A 22,372-nucleotide genomic window follows, 5' to 3' on the forward strand; every position below is an offset into this window, starting at 1 on the left:
CCCTCCCCAAAAGCACAGTGATTACAGCCCCTGGTAAAATGTGCCCTAGGATAGAAGGTGGACCTGTCAGTCATTCAATTGCACTCCTTCCCTCCCCCACTCCTCCCACTCATCAGTGTTAGAGAAACTGAACTGAAAGATGCTGTTTGGAACTGACACAGAATATCTGAATTTCCGTGCATGAAATGGTAATGGAGCTTCATTCTGGCCTGGCTTCAGTTCTGGTGGCTTCGGAGGGAAGCCTGCTTCACCTCAAGAAGCACCAGAAATGGTCCAGATGGTTCAATTCTGCTCGGACTTCATCCAAATCCAATCTACATCATCCTTTTAATGATTTTTAGCTGCTGTTTTTATCTGCTCACTCTGCTGGGTTTTGTAAAAAAAATCCTTGTGGCCTTATTATTGCTTTTTAAGTCATTTGTATTATATCATAGTTTATTGTGAGGGCACTCACATCAAGAGATGGAGGCATAACTCTTATGAACCAAAGGTGAGGAACGTTTTTTGGCCTGAGGGCTAGTTTCCTGGAGCCTGCATGCTAGCATTGGATGTGGCCACTCCACTCATACCCCCCCATTCATTCATGCTCACAGCCAAAGCCAAGGGGCATACCTTGGGGGCCACTGCTTCAAGGCACTTCAGGTTATGCTGGTGGGGATGATGGGAGTTGTAGTCCATCCCAACTGGGGGGCACGGAGTTGGGAAAGGCTGGGCTACAAGCAGAGGGCAGGAATGCTGCAGAAATTACCTGCAGAGCAAAATAGCTCTAGATGTCATAAATTACAGTGCCAAGCATGCAGCAGTATTGGGTTATATTTCTGAAATGAATGCCTCTCTCCTTCCCCTTGCAGTACGCACCTGTCCCAAGATGCACCTGAGCCTGGAGAATGGGCAAGTACATGTCCGGGCAATTGAGCGGGTGCCTGTTGAGGGCACCTGGGTGGAGTATCGCTGCAACCCTGGCTTTCACCTAGTGGGTAGCCCCCGTAGCAACTGCACCAAGGTGGGCCGCTGGAGCTCTGCCAAGCCTGTCTGCGAATGTAAGTCACAAGGCAGGAATGCAGAGGTGGGGAAGCCGGATGGAGGGCTATATTAGGAGTGGAAAGTTCTCACTCAGGGTGGTGGGATCTTTTTTGAGAAGTAGAGGTGCAGATCGGTGACTTCAGCAGAGGATTGCAGGAGAAAGCTCATATTTCTGCACCTTGGATAGCTCCGTTAGAGTTCTGACTGGTTCTGACTGAAACCCAGAGCAGATTCACTACCCCACGGACACCGGAGCCACCAGCCTCCATGGGGTATAGGGATTTAGATTGACATCGCAACCATCATATGTGATGCTCTTTTGCCTGTTCTAGCTTTTCTCTGTCTCTGTCTTCCTTCTGCTGAGAGTGTAAAGAGCAAAGGGGCATTTCTATTGTGGGTGGGTGGGAGGGAAGCCTCGTCCTTTTTCCACTCTGTAGTTCCCTGGATTGTGCGAAGAAGCTAGTGGGCAAAGTGTGTAGGAGTAACACAGGGGCAACAACAGCCAGGCTCAAAGCTAGTATAGTGTTGTGCCATCAGTGGCGGAATGCCCATGGATCAGAGGGGTATGGCATGTGGAGTGATTGTGTCCTCCCCTGTGCCGCCCACGTCTCACCCACAACTCTGCCCCATTTTAGCTGATGTATTGGCTGGCATATCTGCCATGGCATCAGCCTGTCTGGCATTCTGTTAGCATAGTGGGCCCAGCTTCTTCTGCATCCTAGATCCCACCCACCCACACCAGCCAGGAGAACTGTGAACTTGGGTATAGGATTGCGTCCTTATATATTTAAATAGTTTAGATCCTGCCATTTTCAGAGCATCAATTCAAAGTGGTTTCCATAAGAGCACATCACAAAATAAGTAAAAGGGCGGGGGGAGATACAATATAAAATTACAACTGAATCAATTGACATCAAATAAAACATCAGTGATGGAGGTAAACATCACTAAAATAACAAAGCTGAGAGAACAATCAATTAAAAGTCTTCAGGAACAGTTATGTCTTTCCCAGACATCTGAAACATAAAGAAGGGTGGGGAACCTTTTTTTGGCTGAGGGCAACACGCAAACACAGAGATTCCGCCCAGCACTGCAATTAATCTTGCAAAAAGCCTTCCTTTGGCTTCAGTGGAAGGTTTTATTGCAAGCCTAATTGCAGCATGTGGGATGTGTGATTTTTTTTGGGGGGGTTGCAGCACACAGGGAAAGGAGCATTAACTGTTCCCTCCCCAGTTGCGACCCCACATGAATCTCCCTCCCCCATGCTGCAGTTAGCCTTGAAAAAAGCCTTCCCATTGATGTCAGTGGAAAGTGTTTTTTTAAAACCTGATTATTGTGGGGTGAGGAGGAGAGCAAAGCCACGGGTCAGATAGGAAGGCATCATGGGCCACATCCAGTCCATGGGACAGAAATTCCCCAGCCCTGGAATACAACGTTGTGCCTGATGGACCTCTGTGGTAGGGCATTCCACAGAGTAGGCATCACTGCTGAAAAGGCCCTGCTCCTAATGGCGACCTGCCAAATCTCATTCAGTGGGGATACCTAGAAAAGCCTCAGGTGTTGAATGGAGCTTGTAGGGAGGAACACATGGAAGAAAGTAGTCCTTAATGCACCAGAGCCAAAATAGCTTCCAAAAAATAAGCAAGCGTCAACCTAACTTGCAGTCTAACTAATAAAATTTTTCCCTTACCAATTGAAATAGGGCCTTGACTGATGAACCCAGTAAAGTTCATAGGAATGCGACCCTGGAGCTATGTGACCCTGTTGATTCTCCTGGACCTCTCAGTGGCTTTCGATACCATCAACCATGGTATCCTTCTGGATAGGTTGCCTGGGTTGGGAGTTGGAGGCACTGCACCACGGTGGCTCCACTCCTACTTGGATGGCCGATTCCAGAAGGTGGTGCTGGGAGATTATTGCTCTGCGCCATGGCAACTACGCCATGCGGTTCCACAGGGCTCTATTTTATCCCCCATACTGTTTTACATCTACATGAAACCGCTGGGAGAGGTTATCCGGAGGTGTGGGCTGAGGTGCCATCAATATGCAGATGACACCCAGCTCTACCTCTCTTTCTCATCAAACCCAGGTGAGGCAGTGGCTGTTCTGAATCAGTGCCTGGGCACGGTAATGGACTGGATGAGGGCCTATAAACTGAAACTCAATCCAGACAAGACGGAGGTACTGTCTGCCTGGCTAGGTGATATTAAACCTGTTTTGGAGGGGGTTGCACTCCCTCTAAAGGATCAGGTTCATAGTTTGGGGGTGCTCTTGGACCCAGAACTGTCACTTGAGGCACAGGTGAACTCAGTGGCACGGAGCACTTTTTATCAGCTTAGGCTGGTATATCAACTATGCCCTTATCTGGACAGAGATAGCCTAGCTACAGTGATCCATGCTCTGATTACTTCTTGTCTGGATTACTGCAATGCATTATACATGGGACTGCCTTTGAAAACGGTCCGGAATCTTCAGCTAGTCCAAAACAGCAAGACTGTTAACAGGGACTGGCCAATGAGCTTATATAATGCCAGTACTTTTCCAGCTGCACTGGCTGCCAGTCCATTTCCAGGCCTGGTTCAAAGTGCTGGTATTAACATTCAAAGCCCTTAACGGCTTGGGGCCAGGTTATCTGAAGGATTGCCTCCTCCCATATGTGCCTGCCCAGACCTTAAGATCATCCTCAGCGGTCCTTCTCCGTGAGCCCCTGCCAAAGGAAGTGAGGCGGGTGGCTATTTGGAGGAGGGCCTTTTCTGCTGTGGCACCCCAGCTGTGGAATGAGCTCCCTAGCGAGGTTCGCCTGGCACCAACATTGTATTCCTTCTGGCACCAGGTGAAGACCTTTTCATTTTCCCAGGCATTTTAGCTTTCTAGTCTTTTAGCTTTGCTGTTTTAAATCTGTATTTTAAATCTCTGCATTGCTGCTAGGTTTTATTCTGGTTTTATTGTTATATTCTGGTTTTAATGCTTTTATATTTTACATTGATTACCTTGTACTTTTGGGGTTTAATTTTTGTAAACCGCTCAGAGAGCTTTGGCTATTGGGCAGTACAGAAATAAATAAATACATACATACACACATTTCAGAGGATACTCTACTGATAAAATCAATTAAGGCTTGTGGTCCTAGAGGTTTTTAATCAAATTAGTGGTTGCGTTAACAGAACTATGAGGTATTCCCCCCCACCCCTACCCCCTGCAATTAGATCTGGCATAGAAAAGAGCATGTCCTTGTAGCACACAATATTCTGTTTGGGGGAGGTGAGAATATCTGCCCCCATCTTTCTTGGGTCTTATCACTTTCTCTCCCTGCTCCCTCCTGTAGTGTGGCGTCCTCCCATTTCCAGGTCCGGGTCAGGTGAGTTGCTTTCTAATTGTTCTTCATCCTGGCTCTCCCATGTCTGCTAATCTGTCTCACCGCCATCCCTCCACCTTGCTAAAACTTGGGCTTGTCTCTTGTATAGTCTTCTTTGTGACACATGCAGGGCGGTGGGGTCTCCCATCCAGCCAATCAGCTCCAGCTGATCCTAAGGGACCCGATAGCTGACAGGATGTTGATCCTTTCTGGGATCCTGACCCCAGTAGCTGGACTCATTCTCTGGCTCAAGGCTCTACCAGCATGTGAAAAATACTTGTGTGAGCATCACGAGAGAACATACAGATCTGACATTCCTCTCTAATCCCAGACTGGCTTATATGCCGAGGCTAGAATGACATGCAGCTCATAGCCTTTCTGGGGCCAGGCTGGACTGGCAGATTAGTACAGTGGCAGAGGTGACAGTCAAGATGGAGGTGTGGGCAGGTAGGCATCCTAGGAAGAAGAAGATGGGAGCTACAACTTGCTTCTCTTTTTCTAGGGTTAAGGTTGGCCACTGTTCCAGTTAACATTCACAGAAGAAAATAGAGTCAGTGGGGAAAAAATGTGATTAATAGCCTGCCTCTTAATAAGGAATTGATCACACCCAAAAGAATCTGCTTAATGTCAAAACTCCAGATATGTGCTTGTGTGTTTGTTTGTGTTTGTGTGTGTTTGTGTGTGTGTAGGCAGGGAAGAATTATTGAAGGAAGTGTAAATTATCACATCCACCCAGAAGAATCAGGCAGTAAAGCTTTTCCTGGACTTCTCCACTTCAGGTTGTGAGTGCAAGGGATGCATTTTGAATGCTCTTTCACGGGTTGGGCATACAACCCTTGTGCATAGAAATACACTATGTCAGGAAGAATACTAGGCTAAATCCTTCTCCTTGATATGCTACTTTTCTACATGCAGGGAGGTGTGTGTGTATGTGTGTGTGTGTGTGAGAGAGAGAGAGAGAGAGAGAGAGAGAGAGAGAGAGAAGCAGTATCAGATATATAACATCATACATGCCATTGGCTATGGTGTCTGAGGATGATGGGAGTTGTAGTCTAACACATCTGGAAGGCACTGGGTTGGGGAAGACTTGTCCTGATAATCTTCATTCCAGTCTAGAACTAGACTAAACTCTATGTACAGTTGGGCCACTGAGTCTGTTGTTGAATGAGAGGGCTCAGTCCAGGAACATGAAAAACACAGTGGACATTACCTCTTCTGAGCACACACAGTGCCTTTCCCTCACAGCTGAGTAAATAACCATCAGTCCTCAGATGTCAAGGATGCTGGGTTTAGGGTTTAAGGAGCATGACCTCCATTTGATCTATAAACTTCCTCCAAGGAGCTGAGGGGTCTCTCCCGCCTGTTTTATCCCCACAACAATCCTGTGAGGCACACTTGGCTGAAAGAGAGTGACTGACGCAGAGTCACCTAGTTAGGTTCACGGCTGAGTGGGGATTTGAATCCGGGTCTCCCCATTCCCAGTCCAACATTCTAACCAATGCACTACACTAGCTCTTGTACATACACACACAAGCCTTGGCATCTCTTTTTAAATTATGCGTAGCTGTTCATAACGTTCTGGCTCTCCTTATTTTTAAATGTATTTGGGGGGTGGGTGAACGGGCAGAATCAATTTCCTGCTGTTACTCAAGTTGTAAATAGCACAATGGATAAAACCTTTATTTCTGTGCCCCCCACCTCCACCCCATATTCAAGTAACGTTTCTATACCCACCTGGTCTCTTTGGGTTGCAGCATTCACAGGAAGAGTCACCCACATTCTTTCTATGTACGTTTGATGCATCTCAACTGTTGCTTTTCAAGGGCAGTGTCCATTTTTCTAAATGTGGGACACACCTGCCCAGAATTCTTGATCAGTGGTGTTTTTTGGTGCAGCATCACTTATGTGGTCAGAGCCTCCATCAGGTCCCATTTGCATGCACACTTTGTCTCTCAGTCAAGTCGGCACCTTGTTGCAGGGATGCCACTCCCTCTGTTTTTCCCTCTGGGTCATTTTTTATGCTGTCAAGAAGAGTGAGATCAGCTCTTTGCTCAACCCACAGATTGGAAGCTCTTTGGTTTGGGCCTCGGATGTTGTACTGTTTGTGTATCTCCCCTCTGTTGCCAGGAACTGGCTTGGGAGACAACAAATTGCACTTCTTCTCACTGTGAGTCATCGCCTGGATGGCCTTGGGAAGACTGGGGACATAGGTATCTGCCTTATACCAGGTCAGACTATTTGTCATCCAGCTCAGTTTTGTCTACCCTGACTGGTAGAGGCTCTCCAGTAGGGCCGGCATTAAAGGTAGGCATGGTCAGGCACCTGCCAAGGGCCCACACCCCAGCAGGGGCCCACTGGCAAGAGTCCCCTCGACTTGCTCCTCCTCTTCATCACTGCAACCTGCTTGTTCCCCTGCCTCTCGCTCTGGCCCAGACAACGGAGATGGTGAGAAGGAGGAGCGGCAGATGCCACGGCTTACTTGCTCCCTAAGCAAGCAAGTGGCAGTAATGATGAGAAAGAGGAGGAGGAGCAAGAGTGCCTGATGACAATGGCAGTGAGAAGGCAGACCCCCTGACAGAGGGGGCCCATGGAGGGTGTCTTGCTCAAGGGCTCTCAAAAACCTGGAGCTGCTCTTCCAGGCCCCATGCAGAGTTTCTTCCTGTCACCTGCTACCTAATACTTCTAACTCTGGGGTCGGCAACACATGGCCTATGGGCTACATGTGCCCACCTGCCTTCTTTGAGGCCCCCACTGCCCCCCCACCAGAATTTGGCAACATGATGGCAGTGGCAAAAAACAGCATTTTGCTGCTGAAATGTGGAAGTGCAGCAGCAGCTCCCCCAAAAGTGCACAGTGCACTAGGTTTTCAAGCAAAATCACACTCCTGGAAGCCTCCCAGGAGCCCAATTTTACTTGAAAACAAGGTGCATGTCTTGTTTTCAAGGGAAATTGCAGCTTTTTTGGCTGCTACCATGCTGCTGAATTTTGGTGGCAAAATCAGCAGTGTGGCAGTAAGGAAGGGTATGGCCCCCGGCAGGTTCAGAGACCAGAAATTGGCCCCTGGACCTGCTGAACATGCCCACTTTTGTTCTCACTGGAGATGCCAATGACTGAACCTGGGGCCTTCCTTCCTTCTGCATGCAAAGCAGGTGCTCTTCACCGAGCTATGGGCCCTCCTGCGAGATTGCTGTCCACCAGCATCTTAGTAAGGATCTCTTAATCAGATCCACAGGGAGGGTGCCCAAGCGTTGCCTTCTCACACCCCACTGCCCCTAGGGCTAATCAAGCTCTTTTGGGTTGGAGTGATTTCTAATCTTCTTCCCCTCCAACTCTGTTGCTTCCTGCCATCCTGTCAGGCAACCTTGGGAAGCTCTGAATCTGAGATCTGGGATTCTGTCCACAAGTTCGGAACTAGAAGTCATCGTACTGAAGTGCAGGCCTGTATATGTTCTGCACAAGCAGAGGACAAAACACACATATACACTATAGGACAGTCTTCCCCAACCTAGCTACGTTGGTTGCGGGATGCTGGGAGCACATCTGGGGGGCACCAGATTGGGGAAGGCTGCCATAGGATGTGCTAATGGATGTGGAATTCAGCTTCTTGAGAGTCTCAGTTTTGTTGTTGTTTTAACGCAAGGCTGTGGCCTTTATGGCTGTGAAGATAGATACAAAAGTGTGTCAACAAGGTCTAGTGAAATGGACATCAGCATCAACCTCGTGAGGACCACTGGTGCATCTAGCTCAGTATTGCCTACACACTGACCGGCAACAGCTCTCCGGGGTTTCAGACAGGTGTCTTTCCCAGTCATACCTGGAGATGCTGGAAATTGAACCTGGGATTTGATGTGGAAAGCATATACTCTACCACTGAACTACAGCCCTCGTCTTACAGCCCGTAATATTCTCTTCCATACAGAGATAAGGACCAGTATCTATATTTATATTTTATAGGTTCTAGCTTTGGCCTTTGGTTCATACTATTGATTGCTTCTACCATGCATCAGACAGATTCTTTTTATCCTGTCTCATTTGTTCCATCAACTGCTCTTCAAGATAAACCCTCTTTTCTTCCTGTTCACTCCTTCCTTCCTTCCTTCCTTCCTTTCTTTGTCTTTCTTTCTTTCTTTCTTTCTTTCTTTCTTTCTTTTTCTTTCTTTCTTTCTTTCTTTCTTTGAATCTGGAGATGCTTGAATCCTCCTACAATAAAGAATGTTGCATGGAGAAAATCCAGTAACTTCCCCAGCCAGTAATACTCTCTTCTATACAGCGATTAGGGCCAGTTTCTACATTCATGTTTTATAGGTTCTAGCTTTGGCCTTTAGTTCATATTATTCCAATTGCTTCTACCATGCATCAGACAGATTCTTTTTATCCTGTCTCATTTGTTCCATCAACTGCTCTTTGAGATAAACCCTCTTTTCTTCCTGTTCACTTCTTTCTTTCTTTCTTTCTTTCTTTCTTTCTTTCTTTCTTTCTTTTCTTTCTTTCTTTCTTTGAATCTGGAGATGCTTGAATCCTCCTGCAATAAAGAATGTTGCATGGAGAAAATCCAGTAACTTCCCCAGCCAGTAATACTCTCTTCTATGCAGCGATTAGGGCCAGTTTCTACATTCATATTTTATAGGTTCTAGCTTTGGCCTTTGGTTCATACTATTGATTGCTTCTACCATGCATCAGACAGATTCTTTTTATCCTGTCTCATTTGTTCCATCAACTGTTCTTTGAGATAAAGCCTTTTTTCCTGTTCAGATCTCTCCTTCCTTCCTTCCTTCCTTCCTTCCTTCCTTCCTTCCTTCCATCTTTCCTTCCTCTTTCTTTCTTTCTTTCTTTCTTTGAATCTAGGGGCACTTGAATCCTCCTGCCATAAAGAATGTTGAATGGGGAAAAGCCAGTAAGCCAAAACAACAAGAAACATTTGCATTTATATAGAAAAGTTCATGTGTTCAGAGTGCTTCTTGTAAGACAGGCTAGTATTTTTTATTCCCATCTTGCAGATGGTGAGACTGAGGCTCAGAGGATAAGGGCTTGCCTGAGCCACCTGCGGAGTTAATGGGGAAGGCGAAAGTCTAACCAGGGACTTACTGGCTTATAGTTTAAGAAACAAATCAAGCAAATATTTGCTCCTAGTCATGCACCCTCCACCAAGAGGGTGACCCATCAATAGGTAAACAGTGCTGTAGGCTGGTCACAAATTGAATGCTGCCATGTGCGGCGTAACCAATTCCAGCCACATAGGGCAAAGCAATCATATAGAGAGAGATAGTCACCTATCCACATTGTACGTCTGTTTTCAAATGTTAACGATCACTTGGGAAATGGAGGGTGAAGGCTGTGTGCCAGTCTGGATTATTTTAGCTCTATACTTTCCACAGTACAAAAGGTTTCAACATGACTTTCAGGATTACATGCAGCCCCTCCACTAGCCTACTGGGTTGAGGCCAATAAGAGGAAGTTTCTAATTGTTCCACATCCACACTGCTCACAATGTTCCACATCCACACTGCCAGAAATCTAGTTTCCCTGTTCTGTTTAAAATAATAAATACCCCCAGGAAATACCTTTTTCCCCGCAGAAGAGCTCTGGAAATTTTAACAAAGCAGGAGGAACAAAGCAGAAAGGAACTAAATAGGATCCCTCAGGGGCGAGGTAGGGGTATTGTTAGGGCCCTGATGGTCTGGAATTCCTGAACTTAAATGCAAGTATATGAGGAAGAGTTATCAATGCTAGATGTCCACTACAGGTATCTGTAGTATAAGTGGGTTGCATTGTACTGCATTACTCTCAAGCCTTTAGTTCTCCATCCATTGCGTTAGCATAGAAAGGGGAAACATAACTGGGAGGTATGGCTGCTTCTTGCAAAATTTCGGCTTAAATTGAAGAACGTAGGGAAAACCACTAAACCATTCAGGTATGACCTAAATCATATCCCTTATGAATATACAGTGGAGGTGAGGAATAGATTTCAGGGATTAGACCTGATAGACAGAGTGCCTGAGGAACTATGGACGGAGGTCCGTAACATTGTTCAGGAGGCAGCAACTCAATCCATCCCAAAGAAAAAGAAATGCAAGAAAGCCAAGTGGCTGTCTGATGAGGCTTTACAAGTAGCTGAGGAAAGAAGGGAAGCGAAAAGCAAGGGAGAAAGGGGAAGATATATCCAACTGAATGCAGAGTTCCAGAGAATCGCAAGGAGAGACAAGAAGGCCTTCTTAAATGAACAATGCAAAGAAATCGAGGAAAACAACAGAATGGGAAAGACTAGAGATCTCTTCAAGAAAATTGGAGATCTCAAGGGAACGTTTTGTGCAAAGACGGGCATGATAAAGGACAAAGAAGGCAGGGACCTAACAGAAGCAGATGAGATTAAGAAGAGGTGGAAAGAATACACAGAAGAACTACACAGGAAAAATCTTAATGTCCCTGATAGCCATGATAGTGCGGTCACTGAACTTGAGCCGGACATCCTTGAGAGTGAAGTCAAGTGGGCCTTAGGAAGCATTAGTAACAACAAAGCTAGCGGAGATGACAGTCTTCCAGCTGAGATATTTAAAATCCTAAAAGATGATGCTGTTAAAGTACTGCATTCAATATGCCAACAAATTTGGAACACTCAACAATGGCCGCAAGACTGGAACAGGTCAGTTTACATCCCAGTTCCAAAGAAGGGCAATGCCAAAGAGTGTTCAAACTACCGCACAATTGCGCTCATTTCACATGCCAGCAAGGTGATGCTCAAAATCCTACAAGCTAGGCTTCAGCAGTATGCGAACCGAGAACTACCGGAAGTACAAGCGGGGTTTCAAAGAGGCAGAGGAACTAGAGATCAAATCGCCAACATTCGCTGCATCATGGAGAAAGCAAGAGAATTCCAGAAAAATGTCTATTTCTGCTTCATTGACTACGCTAAAGCCTTTGATTGTGTGGATCACAACAAACTGTGGCAAATTCTTAAAGTGATGGGAGTACCAGACCACCTTACCTGTCTCCTGAGAAACCTGTACGAGGGTCAAGAAGCAACAGTAAGAACCAGACATGGAACAACTGAGTGGTTCAAAATTGGGAAAGGAGTACGACAAGGCTGCATATTGTCACCCTGCTTATTTAACTTATATGCAGAGTACATCATGAGAAATGCCGGGTTGGATGAATCAGAGGTCGGAATTAAGATTGCTGGGAGAATTATCAACAACCTCCGATATGCAGACGATACCACCCTAATGGCAGAAAGCGAAGAGGATCTAAAGAGCCTCTTGTTGAGGGTGAAAGAGGAGAGTGCAAAAGATGGTTTGAAACTCAACATTAAGAAAACTAAGATCATGGCATCTGGCCCTATCACTTCCTGGCATATAGAAGGGGAAGAAATGGAAGCAGTGACAGATTTTACTTTCTTGGGCTCCAAGATCATCGCAGACAGTGACTGTAGCCATGAAATTAAAAGACGCTTGCTCCTTGGGAGGAAAGCTATGGCAAACCTAGACAGCATAGTAAGAAGCAGAGACATCACCTTGCCGACAAAGGTCCGTCTAATCAAAGCTATGGTTTTCCCAGTAGTAATGTATGGCTGTGAGAACTGGACTATAAGGAAGGCTGAGCGCCGAAGAATTGATGCTTTCGAACTGTGGTGCTGGAGAAGACTCTTACGAATTCCCTGGACTGCAAGGAGGTCAAATCAGTCCATCCTAAAGGAAATCAACCCTGAGTGCTCATTGGAAGGACAGATACTGAAGCTGAAGCTCCAATATTTTGGCCACCTAATGCGAAGAGAAAACTCCCTGGAAAAGACCCTGATGCTGGGAAAGACTGAAGGCAAAAGGAGAAGGGGACGGCAGAGGATGAGATGGCTAGATAGCATCACCGATGCAATGAATATGAACTTGAGCACACTCCGGGAGAGAGCGCAGGACAGGAAGGCCTGGCGTGCTATGGTCCATGGGTTCACGAAGAGTCGGACACGACTGAACGACTGAACAACAACAACAACAACAACAAATGCAGTTGAAACCACAGGTATAAAAAGATCTTTTACGAAAAGGAAGTGGATGACTTGGGCTGTAGAAGACTGGGTTCAAATCCCCATTCAGCCATGCAGCTCAGTGGGTGTCTTTGAGGAAGGCACTATCTCTCAGCTCATTCTACCTCATCGTTAAGATAAATCGGGACAATTACATATATATGCCATTCTGGGCTCCTTAGGGGAAGAATCAGCAACAAATGTAATAAATACACAGTGCATTTTTCCATTTAGCCTTTACAACACTTCTTGTATGCACCATCACGGAGGGAAAATAAGCCACCCCGAAACCCTGGAACAAGCCACCCTAGAACACGGTGACTTATTTTCCCTCCATGACCATGCGAACCCTGTCTTTGAGTTTTTCTAATAATTGGCCTCCCCACCATTGATATAACTAGCAAACATTACAACTGGGGTGGGCAGAAGGTAGATCTCCAGATGTTTTGGACTTCAACTCCCAGAAGCCCCTGCCAGCATGGCTATTGGTCGGGAATACTGGGAGTCAAAGTCCAAAACAACTGGAGATCTACTTTCTGCCCACCTCTGCATTTTAACGAACAAACTCCACTAGGCAGCTACAGCAGCGTTTACCCTCACAGGAGCCATACTTTTCAGGGTGAGGTAGACCTTCCCTAAAGAGACACAAATCATTGCTAGAGAAGATTTTAGCTGCCTTCTTGCCCCCTTCCTACAGTTTCTAGTGCATGCCTTAACTAGGCCAGAAAGCAACCAGATGACCTCCTGTTCCCCATCAGCATGTGCCCATCCACTTAGTGACATCAGAGTGCTGAAACTAACCACTGAGGTAAGCTCTTGTTTTTCATGGGCTATTTGCCTCTCTTGAATCCTTCCCTTGAGATGTTAAAGCACATCATGGGTCACAAGACTGCTTTTTGCTGGGATTTGTCATCATCAGTTAGGAATGAGTAAGCACCCCTTTGTTTTATTGTACTTGTTGTGGACTGGGCTGAACAGTTGCCTCTCCTCTCCCAATATGCACTGGCACACACCATAGGAGTCTTTTGAAGGGCACAATTTTGAGAAACCGGGGCTTCCTAAGGGGTGGCAACCCAAACACCATACCTTTAAATTACCCAGTTGCTGCTGGAGATTACGTAGCTGCTCCTTCCACCCATTCCCTCTCCAGTTCTTTTGGGCCTGTAGTTTAGTACCCACTCCTCACCTACCATGATGAGCAAGATGGGCTACATAGTGGGAGGGAGGGGAAATGGACCTCAGAACCAGAGGGAACAAGCAGGAGGAGCTGTGGGTGCCTCATTTACCACAGTGTTTGGGCATTTAAAAGCATACCCCTGGTGTCTAGGTTGCAAGATGGCAACCCTAAAGGTAAGAAAGAATTGGGTATAAGTGGGAGGTCCCACTTGCTTCATCTGCTTCCACCACCAGCAGCTTGAGGCCTATTGGAGAAGGGATGGAAGGGGGCAAGGCAACAGCCTTCCTCAAACAGCTGTCCTCCAGATGTTTTGGACCATCACTCCCATCAGCCCTAGCCAGTATGGCCAATGGTCAGAGATTATGGGAGGCGTAGTTCAGTAACATCTGGAGGGCACTTGGTCGGGGAAGGCTGGAGTAGAATAGCCTAGGCCAGGGATGGGCAACTTGTGGCCCTCTAGATGTTTTGCCTACAACTCCCATCATCCCTCACCAGTGGCTATGCTGGCTAGGGCTGATGGGAGTTCTAGGCCAAAAGGTGCCCACTCCTGAACTAGGCCATGCAATTGTTTCTGGGCCCAAATCTGGAGACAGTCGGAGTGTGTTGTTGGTTGCCTAGCAGCCATCACGTTGCATCTCCTTTCTGCCCCAAAAACCTGCCCTCAGAATGGCCTGTTGCTGAGGACTCAGATGCCTCCTTTTGAATGATAGGGGTGGTAGCATGGCACACTGTAGTTTCTGGCCTGGGGTGTTTAGGTAAGTATTCTAGAGGGACATCTTAAAGCATTATACTAGGCCCCCAAATGTCCATTGGTAGCTGCCATGCTTGTACCTATCTAGTTGGAACAGTAGGGCCACTGTGGCTTAGTGGTTAAGACGCTGAACTGCAGACTGGAAGGTCGGCAGGTCAGCAGTTCGAGACCCGAGTGCTGTGTGACGGAGTGAGCTCCCGTCTTCAGTCCCAGCTCCTGCCAACCTAGCAGTTCGAAAGCAAGAAATTGCAAGTAGATAAATAGGTACCGCCTCGGCGGGAAAGGTAACAGCGTTCCGTGCGCCTCGGTGTTCAGTCATGCCGGCCACATGACCACGGAAGCATCTTCGGACAGCGCTGGCTCTTCAGCTTAGAAACGGGGATGAGCACCACACCCTAGAGTCGGACACGACTGGTTGGGGACACCTTTACCTTTTTTAGTTGGAACAGTATACCCGTTATCTGCTTCTCCTATGTGTATGTGAGAGAAGCATGCTACTGTGTCATTCTGGGAGGATGACCTATTCACAGCTTTGGTAGGAGAGTGCTGTCTAATAGGGTGGATAATATGAGCTACTGTTCCCCACTTCTCAAGAGACAGGAGGAGGATCTTATCCTTTCAAGCCAGAAGCCCGTGAGAGTCCAAACCCCTAGTTTCCATATCAAGCTCTGGAAGATGAGTAGGGCCTTGAGGGTTGTAGCAGGTGGATTTGAGGGACCAAAATTGCTGGGCTGCTAATTTCTGCCTCCACATTTCTTTTTCTTTTGCTTGCCCTTCACTCTCACTGAGCCTCAGTTTCCTTGCAGGGGTGAATGCTAGAGAGTGGCTGGTGAAAGTGCATTGATCTGCAGGGAAGCTCTTTATTCCTTTCTTTGTTTCCGTTCCTTTCCCAGCCACCTCCGCATGTGTCTGTGCCAGGAAAATGTCAGCAACCAGCAGGGAGGGGAGCTAGTGACATACACCACCTCCTCCCCATTTCCCAGAGCTGGGAAAAGAGCCGAGGACTTCACAGTGCCCCCCCCCCCAGCACATGTACCATCATTCTAATCAGCTGGGCTCCCCTTCTAGCAAATCCAGGAATCCTGGCTCCCAGTACTTCTGTTCTAGGCCAGAAATCCACACATAGACACACTCTCTCTCCCAGAACAGGGAACAGAACTGATGTACTTCAAAGTCACTGCATTTAGCTCATGTTCATATTGGCCTCCTTTATCTGCTTCTAAAATCATGTAAGAGAAGAGTTTCTTCTGGTCAGCTAGAAGTTAGAGGCATGAGGTACACACTAGATCAGGGGAGGGCAACTTGTGGCCCTCCAGCTGTTTTAGCCTACACCGCCCATCAGCCCTAGCCAGCATAGCCGATGGTGAGGGGTCAGGGGGAGTTGTAGGCCAAAACACATGGAGGTCACAAGTTGCCCATCCATGCCCTAGCAGGAGCTCCCTCTGCATACAGGGTTGGGATACCTTTGTCCCTGTTGTGATGAGTGTGAACCCCTAGCCTTTGTTAGCCATTTCCATTGCTGCTTTGTCTCAGCGCTCTCCGTTCCTCTCAGAAGGTGGCCATGCTTTTCCCTCAGTGTCAATGTTTTGATAAGTCCCATCTGTCTTTTCTCCCCATACCTGCTCTGCACTCTTGTCTCCCTCCTTCTTCCATCTGTCTTCCTGTACTGCATGCCTCCATAAAGCTTCTCCCATCTCCCCATCTCTGATTCTCCTCTTGCTTTGCCTCCCTTCATCAGCCTTTTCTTCACCCTTCCTTCTCACCTCACTTCCATCACTCTCCCCACTCTGCATCCCCACATTAGCTCCCTTTCAGTTTCTCCTCATCTGTCTCCATCAGCCCACCCAGCTCTGTCTCTGTTTCTCTATCTTTCCCCATGCTTGCTGCCTCCACCACCCCATTCCCCCAGGCTTCACCACTAGCTTTCTCCATCCTTCCTTCCCTCCATCCCTATTTCTCTTTTCTCTATCCTTCCTTCTCTGCCCATGCCTCTGTCTCTTGAGTTCTTTCTCCATCCTGTAGGCCTTTTCCACAGGCCTCCATTTATCTCCCACCCACTAGCTCTTTACACTAACCTTTTCTCCAACCCCCAGGTCTTCTAATTTCCCACCCTTTAATATTCCACTCCCTCTTTGATCACTCGCCCACCTTTCTCTACCTTTCTTATCATCTGCTTCTTTCTCTCCATCCTTCCCTGACTTTTCATCCTCCAGGCCTCTATCACCTCTTCTCCCATGCCTCCGTCTTATACCAGCCATTTCCCTCTGTTTCTGCCTGCCTGCCTCTCCTACCCCTCCATCTCTTCCCCTTTCTGCTGACTCTATCTTACCCCATCGCCTCATCCCCTGTCTTTCTTCCTCGCAATATCTGATCCCTCCATCCTTTCTCCATTTCTCATTACGATGTGGTCTCTTCCCATCCATCCACCCCTCTTTTCTCCATCATCACTGGCTCTTCACCCCTAATCTCCTCCTTCCACATACATCCTTCCATTCCCCTCCCCACTTAAGTCCAATCTCTCTGTTCCTCCTTCTCCATACATCTCCCAAGTTCTCCATCACTGCTTTCCCTCCCTCTTTCTCCGTCATCCCTGGTTGTCTCCCACTTGTCCCGCTCTTCCCTTTTCTCGTCCACCCATGCACATTGCTTAGTCTCTTTCCCACCCCACCGTCCTTCTCCGTTCTGTTCCCCATCCCCTCCTTTGTCTTCCTCTTCTCCACATCTCCTCGGTTCTCCACCACCCTGGCCTCTCATTACTCCATCATCCCCAGCTGCCTCCACACCTCCATTCCCCATCCCTCCGTCTTCCTTTGCCTCCGCCCTTTCCCATTCTCCATCACCTCCTTGCTCTGTCGTGCTCCGAGTTTCTGTCCAATCTCCATCGGCTCCCTCCCTCCCGCTGCCCCCTCCATCATCCCGGGAGGCGCCCCTCTTCCCTGGCCTTCCCCATCCCTCCCTCCCCGCACCTTCTCCACAGGGTTCCATTTCTCCCCTTTCCCCATCCCTCCCTCCCGCCTTTCCCCATCATCGCCTCCATCGCCTTCCTTGTCCGTCCCCACCTCCCTCCGTCCCTCCCGCCGCCCCGAGGTGGCGCGGCGGTGGGCTCATTGCGATTCCCCCCGCGCCCTGGACGACGGCGTTCCGCGCCGGCTCCGCGCTGACATCAGCTCCCCCCCGCTCCCCCCCGCTCCTCCTTTTGGCTGGCTGGCTCGCCCGCCCGCTCGCTCGCTCGCTCGCTCACTGCAGCACCGACGCCGGGCAGCGCCATGGCGGAGCCGGCGCTGGCGCCCTCGCCGTCGCCACCGCTCAGTGCCGCCGCCGCGCGCCCCCGCCGCCGCCTGCGCCGCCCCTGACCTGCGGCCGGCCACCGCCATGGCCTTGCCCGGCCCGCGCCCCGCCGGGGGTCCCCAGGCGGCCTTGCTGGTGCTCACGGGCTGGCTCTTGCTCTCTCCCCCGCTGGGCGCAGGCAAGAAGAGGCTGCACATCGGGGCGCTCTTCCCCATGACCGGCGGCTGGCCGGGGGGCCAAGCCTGCCTGCCCTCCGCCCAGATGGCCCTGGAGGACGTCAACAGCCGCAGGGACATCCTGCCCGACTACGAGCTGCGCCTCGACCACCGCGACAGCGAGGTGAGAGGATCCCCGCCTTCCCTCCACTTCTCCGCTGCCGGCCCGGCCCGGCCCGGCCCGGCCCGCCCAGGTGGGGACGGGTGGGCGAACGGGGTGGGGAGGCAGAGGCTCCAAGCTCTTCCACCGCCCTTGTTGGCACTGGGGGCTGTGAAGGTTGGGGGGAACACGGGGGGGCATCATCTGCGGCGTTTTGGTGCGAAGTTGGGCTGAGCTGAGCCCAGCCGGGTGGATGCTGAGTCCCGTGGCCAAGTACAGCAAAGTGAGCCCTGGGCGCAGCAGGACGGCCGGACCCGCAGGAACGTTTTGGATGTTGCTGGTGTACATCCAGCCCCCAATACAGGGACGCAACATCAGTGGATGTAGAGGCCAGCCTGCTCAGAGAGAAAGCTGTCAAAGGGGGGGGGGGTGTTGATCCTTTCAACTAGGATGCCCATGGGAGGAGGAGAGATGGAGAGATGGAAAGATGCAGAGGGAAGGGGGACTTTGGCAGAGTGTGGGGGGGCACGGCGGGGTGAAGGGTCACTTGTCAAGGTAACATGGATGCAAGACATCATCTGTGAGGGGTGAGGAAAATGCTTGAGCTAGGTTAATGGCAAAGGGCTCCAAGCTGAAAGGCAGTGGGGGAGCTTAAAGGTCCCTCCCCTGTCACCTTGCTGGCGTTTTGGACCAGAGCATCCCTTGGCAGAGCCCTTTGCAACCCCATTGCTTGTCAGGACAGCAAGACAGTATCCAAGAGGTTTGGGGAAATGGCTAATGCCAAAGGGCTACAAGGTGAATGGGGGGTGGGGAGCTTGGTGTGGTGCCACATAGACTCCTGAGGGGACTTTGGGAAAGAATGTGAGAGGCAGAGGCAAAGGGCTCTGATGGGATGCTCTGGCCCAGCATAGCAGCAAGGTGAAAGGGAGGGGGAAAGGGTCACGTGAAGGATGCAAGGGAAGCAGTAACAGTGGTGGATATGGTGGGAGAAGAGTTTGGGGAGCATAATCAGAAATGGACCTGTTAGGAAGGGGCGTGCAGGGACACTGCTGGGGTGGGCGTGTGAGAGGAAGAATCACATTGAGGCTTCCAGATGCACAAGGGAGTGACACACACAAGGGTGGACGGGCAGAGGGACACTTGTGGAGATGTGCTGGTTATGGGAACACATGTGAGGAGGAGGAGCCAGGGCAGGGGGAGTATTTAGGATCAGTCCTCAATTAAGAGAATGGAAGAATGTGCATGCAAGGATAGTAGCTGGAGTGGTGCTATATGGGGTTGGGGAGTATAGTTTTTGAGACCACTACTAAGACTGTGGATGCTAATAGGATTTAAAGACCTGTAGGCCCTATTATCTGTTGGCAATGTGGAAGTGAGTGATACTACAGACTGGGAGTGAGTGATACTATGGCAGTTTTAGTGGGAAGCTTGTCTCTAGGGCTGGGGGTCCTAAATGAGAGGACATGATGCCTAGGGGTGAGATGAGGTGGCATCACTGGTGATGAAACATGAGGTGGATGGTCACCACTAGCACCACCAGCCTGTGTGGGCAGCCATTGCTGGAGCCATGAACTGGACTGAAGATTGTTTCTAGGCTTGTAGACTTGGGTGGCCATTGATGAAAGTTCCAGTTCCCTAAGAGGGAAAACCAGAGAGTCTCAGCCCTTATGATGGCAGCTCTTTCTCTCCTCAGGGTACCTTTTGAGCAAGTCACCGACTCCTTGGGCAAGAAAGCCTCTTGGATATGTGTGGGGCAGGGGCTGAAGCACAGCCCATATGAGATGTAGTTAGAGGGGTGTGCAAAATGAGAAGGTAATGCAGCATCAGAAGCAAGCTGTACAGGGCCTCTAACCTGGCCAGGTCCTGCTGAAACTGAGAACATGTTCTAGAGTGCAAATATGTCCAACTGCAAATACAGTTGCACAACAGTGAGCCCCTAAGCCAGATCTGAGCCTTCAGAACTGGTCAAGCTTGTCACTCCCCAATTGTTTTATTTGTTAATTTATATACAGTGATATTCTAAATTGTGGCCCACACAAGAGGAACTGTGTTATTTAGGTTAAAAAGTAATGGGGCAGCAGGGGGAATGTAAAATAACGAGTAAAAAAAGTGACCAAAGTTCTGTCAAACCATTTTACAGATGAACGGTGTGGCATTTGTACAGCCAAATTTTGTCACACGCTATTTCATCCTTTTTGCATTTTCCCCTTGCATACTCATGCCTTCTAATTCATCCTGCCTGTTGTGCATTTGTGCGTGCTTTTGTATCATCTCTTACAACATCTTTTGTGCCTTTTTCATGCACTAAACCTGTTTGCCTTCCAATATATGTATTCCTACCTGTTGACAACTCATCCAGTCTACTGAGCTCTCCTTCAGCCCTTCACACCTCTGTTTTTATGTTCATCGGGATAGTTCCAGACTCAAGAGTATCAGCTGACTCCATGTTGTGGCCAAGCATCAAAATGTGCCAGGGGTCTTGATGCTTTCCCCTCTCGGTCGCGTGTGCCTGTGGATTGGTTACATTGCCCTGGACATGTTCTGGAGTAAAGGTGGCCCCCAGGCTATACGCATGCATGATTTCCAAGAATAACCATATTTCAGTACACTCGAGTTGTGGCCCATGTTTTGCTGCAACAGCCTGCTCCACAGCCCCTTGTACTGATTCTGACATATCAAATCCGGTTCCATGCCCAGTCCTTCACATCTCCACTCCCACAAACACACATGCCCTCCCACTCTCTGTCTGGCTGTCCCCACACTCAACAGTACAGGCCTTCCATATTCCCAGCTCCCCAGGGCTGTATGCATCAACCCTCACCAGTGCCTGTATCCAAACCATCACAGCAGCATCCTCATCCTTCTGTTTATCCACAAAACGAAGTCTGTCGTTTCCCCATCTGTCCTGCCCTGTTCTCAGCCATGATTTCCATAAACATGTAATGTATTTCTGTCCAACTCCACACAGCCTTTAGCAGGGATAGACTGTAGTTCAGTATGACAGAGCACCTACTTTGCATGCAGAAAGTCCCAGGTTCAATCCCCGGCATCTCCAGATAGACCTGGAAAAACTCCTGCCTGAAACCCTGGATATCCATTGCTGCCAGTCAGTGTCAACAGTACTGGGCTAGATGGACCTATGGTCTGACTCAGTATGTGCCTGTATTTTACCTTTTCCTGATTGCATCCACGCATCCACTCCTCTGTCCCTCAACCTGTCTGTTCATCTGTCCCTTCTCCCACACATGCATACCCCCCCGCCTGCCATGCTTATTCTTTTTTCCCTCTCCCCCTCTTGCTGCCACCCTGTGCTTCCCAGTCAACCCCCCCACCCCGCGTTCCCTTTGTTCCCTCCCTATTGAAGCCCCTGACAGGTTGCCGTGGCAGCGCCTGCCGATGGGGTTGCTATGGAAACTGATCCTCTTTCCTGGGGCTGCGATGCCCTGAATAATTCATCATCCCCTTGCGGTGGCGGCGGCGCACAGCCAGGAGCAGGGTGGGGTGGGGGTGGAGAAGTACCCGGTGGGATGGCTAGCACATTTGTCCAGAGAGAGACACAGCAGGGCCGGAGTCAGACGGGAGTGTGGAGGTGGGGAACAGCTACACAGAGAGGCAGAAAGGCATTTGTTGCATCTTCAGTACCTTGGAAGGGGTGGAGGGTAAATTGTCCACTGTATTGGCACCAGCACCCCCTTGCACTGTTTGGAGAGCCATCAGATCACCTGTTCTATGCTCAGGGCTGCCTTCTGCTTTATCCTCTGTACCATTCCTCCCCAACCTGGCACAGTCCAGATGTGTTGGACTATAACTCCCATCATCCCCACCTAGCACAGACCATGGCAGATGGGGTGGTGGGAGTCGTAGCCCAAAGGTTCTGGAGGGCGCTGTGTTGGGGAACTCTGCCCTGCAGTATCATCCTCAGAATGGGGTTATTAGACCACAGGGGAGGTTCATCTCCCCTTCTGCCTTGCTGGTGGGGGAGTGCGTGCATGAGCATTCAGGCTGGCCAAATACTGGGGAAAAGAGTGCTGGGCTAGGCTGACACCTTTGGTCATCCTTAACGACCCCCTGTGTTTGCTCTTTCCCAAGTTTCTTTCTGCCTACTGGCAACAAAGAAGGTGACCGAAGCAGCCTAACAGGAGACCTAAGAGAGGAGGAGCCAAATCCATCAAAGCCCCAGGTGCCCAGCTCCTGTTCAGGCCTTGTCCAAGATCCAGCTTTATCTTTTCTTTTGTAAAGAGCATTCCAAGGGATCATTCTGCCCCCCCCCCCAAATCCTAGCTCTACACCCCTGTTGCTCAGGGCAGAACAGGTTGGCTTGTCTATAGACTGGTGTTTTTGAAAGAGCCTCCCCCACTCCTTCACATCAGATCCAAGGACTGTGGTCCACTAATATTGGCCTCATTCCTCAGGCAACTGGGGCCTCTCCAGGTACATGATTTTGTGTGT

At 49.3% G+C, this 22,372-nt stretch overlaps 1 protein-coding gene across 1 annotated transcript in view; it reads left to right on the forward strand.

Annotated features, from left to right (window-relative positions):
- GABBR1 (gamma-aminobutyric acid type B receptor subunit 1) overlaps positions 1-22,372 on the forward strand; it is a 72,842-nt gene that overhangs the window by 6,332 nt on the left and 44,138 nt on the right. Inside the window, exons 3-5 of the mRNA XM_084829846.1 lie at positions 852-1,040; positions 4,349-4,381; positions 17,787-17,947. Of these exons, the coding sequence (XP_084685972.1) occupies positions 852-1,040; positions 4,349-4,381; positions 17,787-17,947 (383 nt within the window). The remainder of the gene's footprint in view (positions 1-851; positions 1,041-4,348; positions 4,382-17,786; positions 17,948-22,372) is intronic.

The sequence above is a fragment of the Heloderma suspectum genome, chromosome 2 (assembly GCF_057233095.1).
Source record: "Heloderma suspectum isolate Gila_16-S chromosome 2, 16-S_ref, whole genome shotgun sequence".
Classification (NCBI taxonomy): Eukaryota; Metazoa; Chordata; class Lepidosauria; order Squamata; family Helodermatidae; genus Heloderma; species Heloderma suspectum.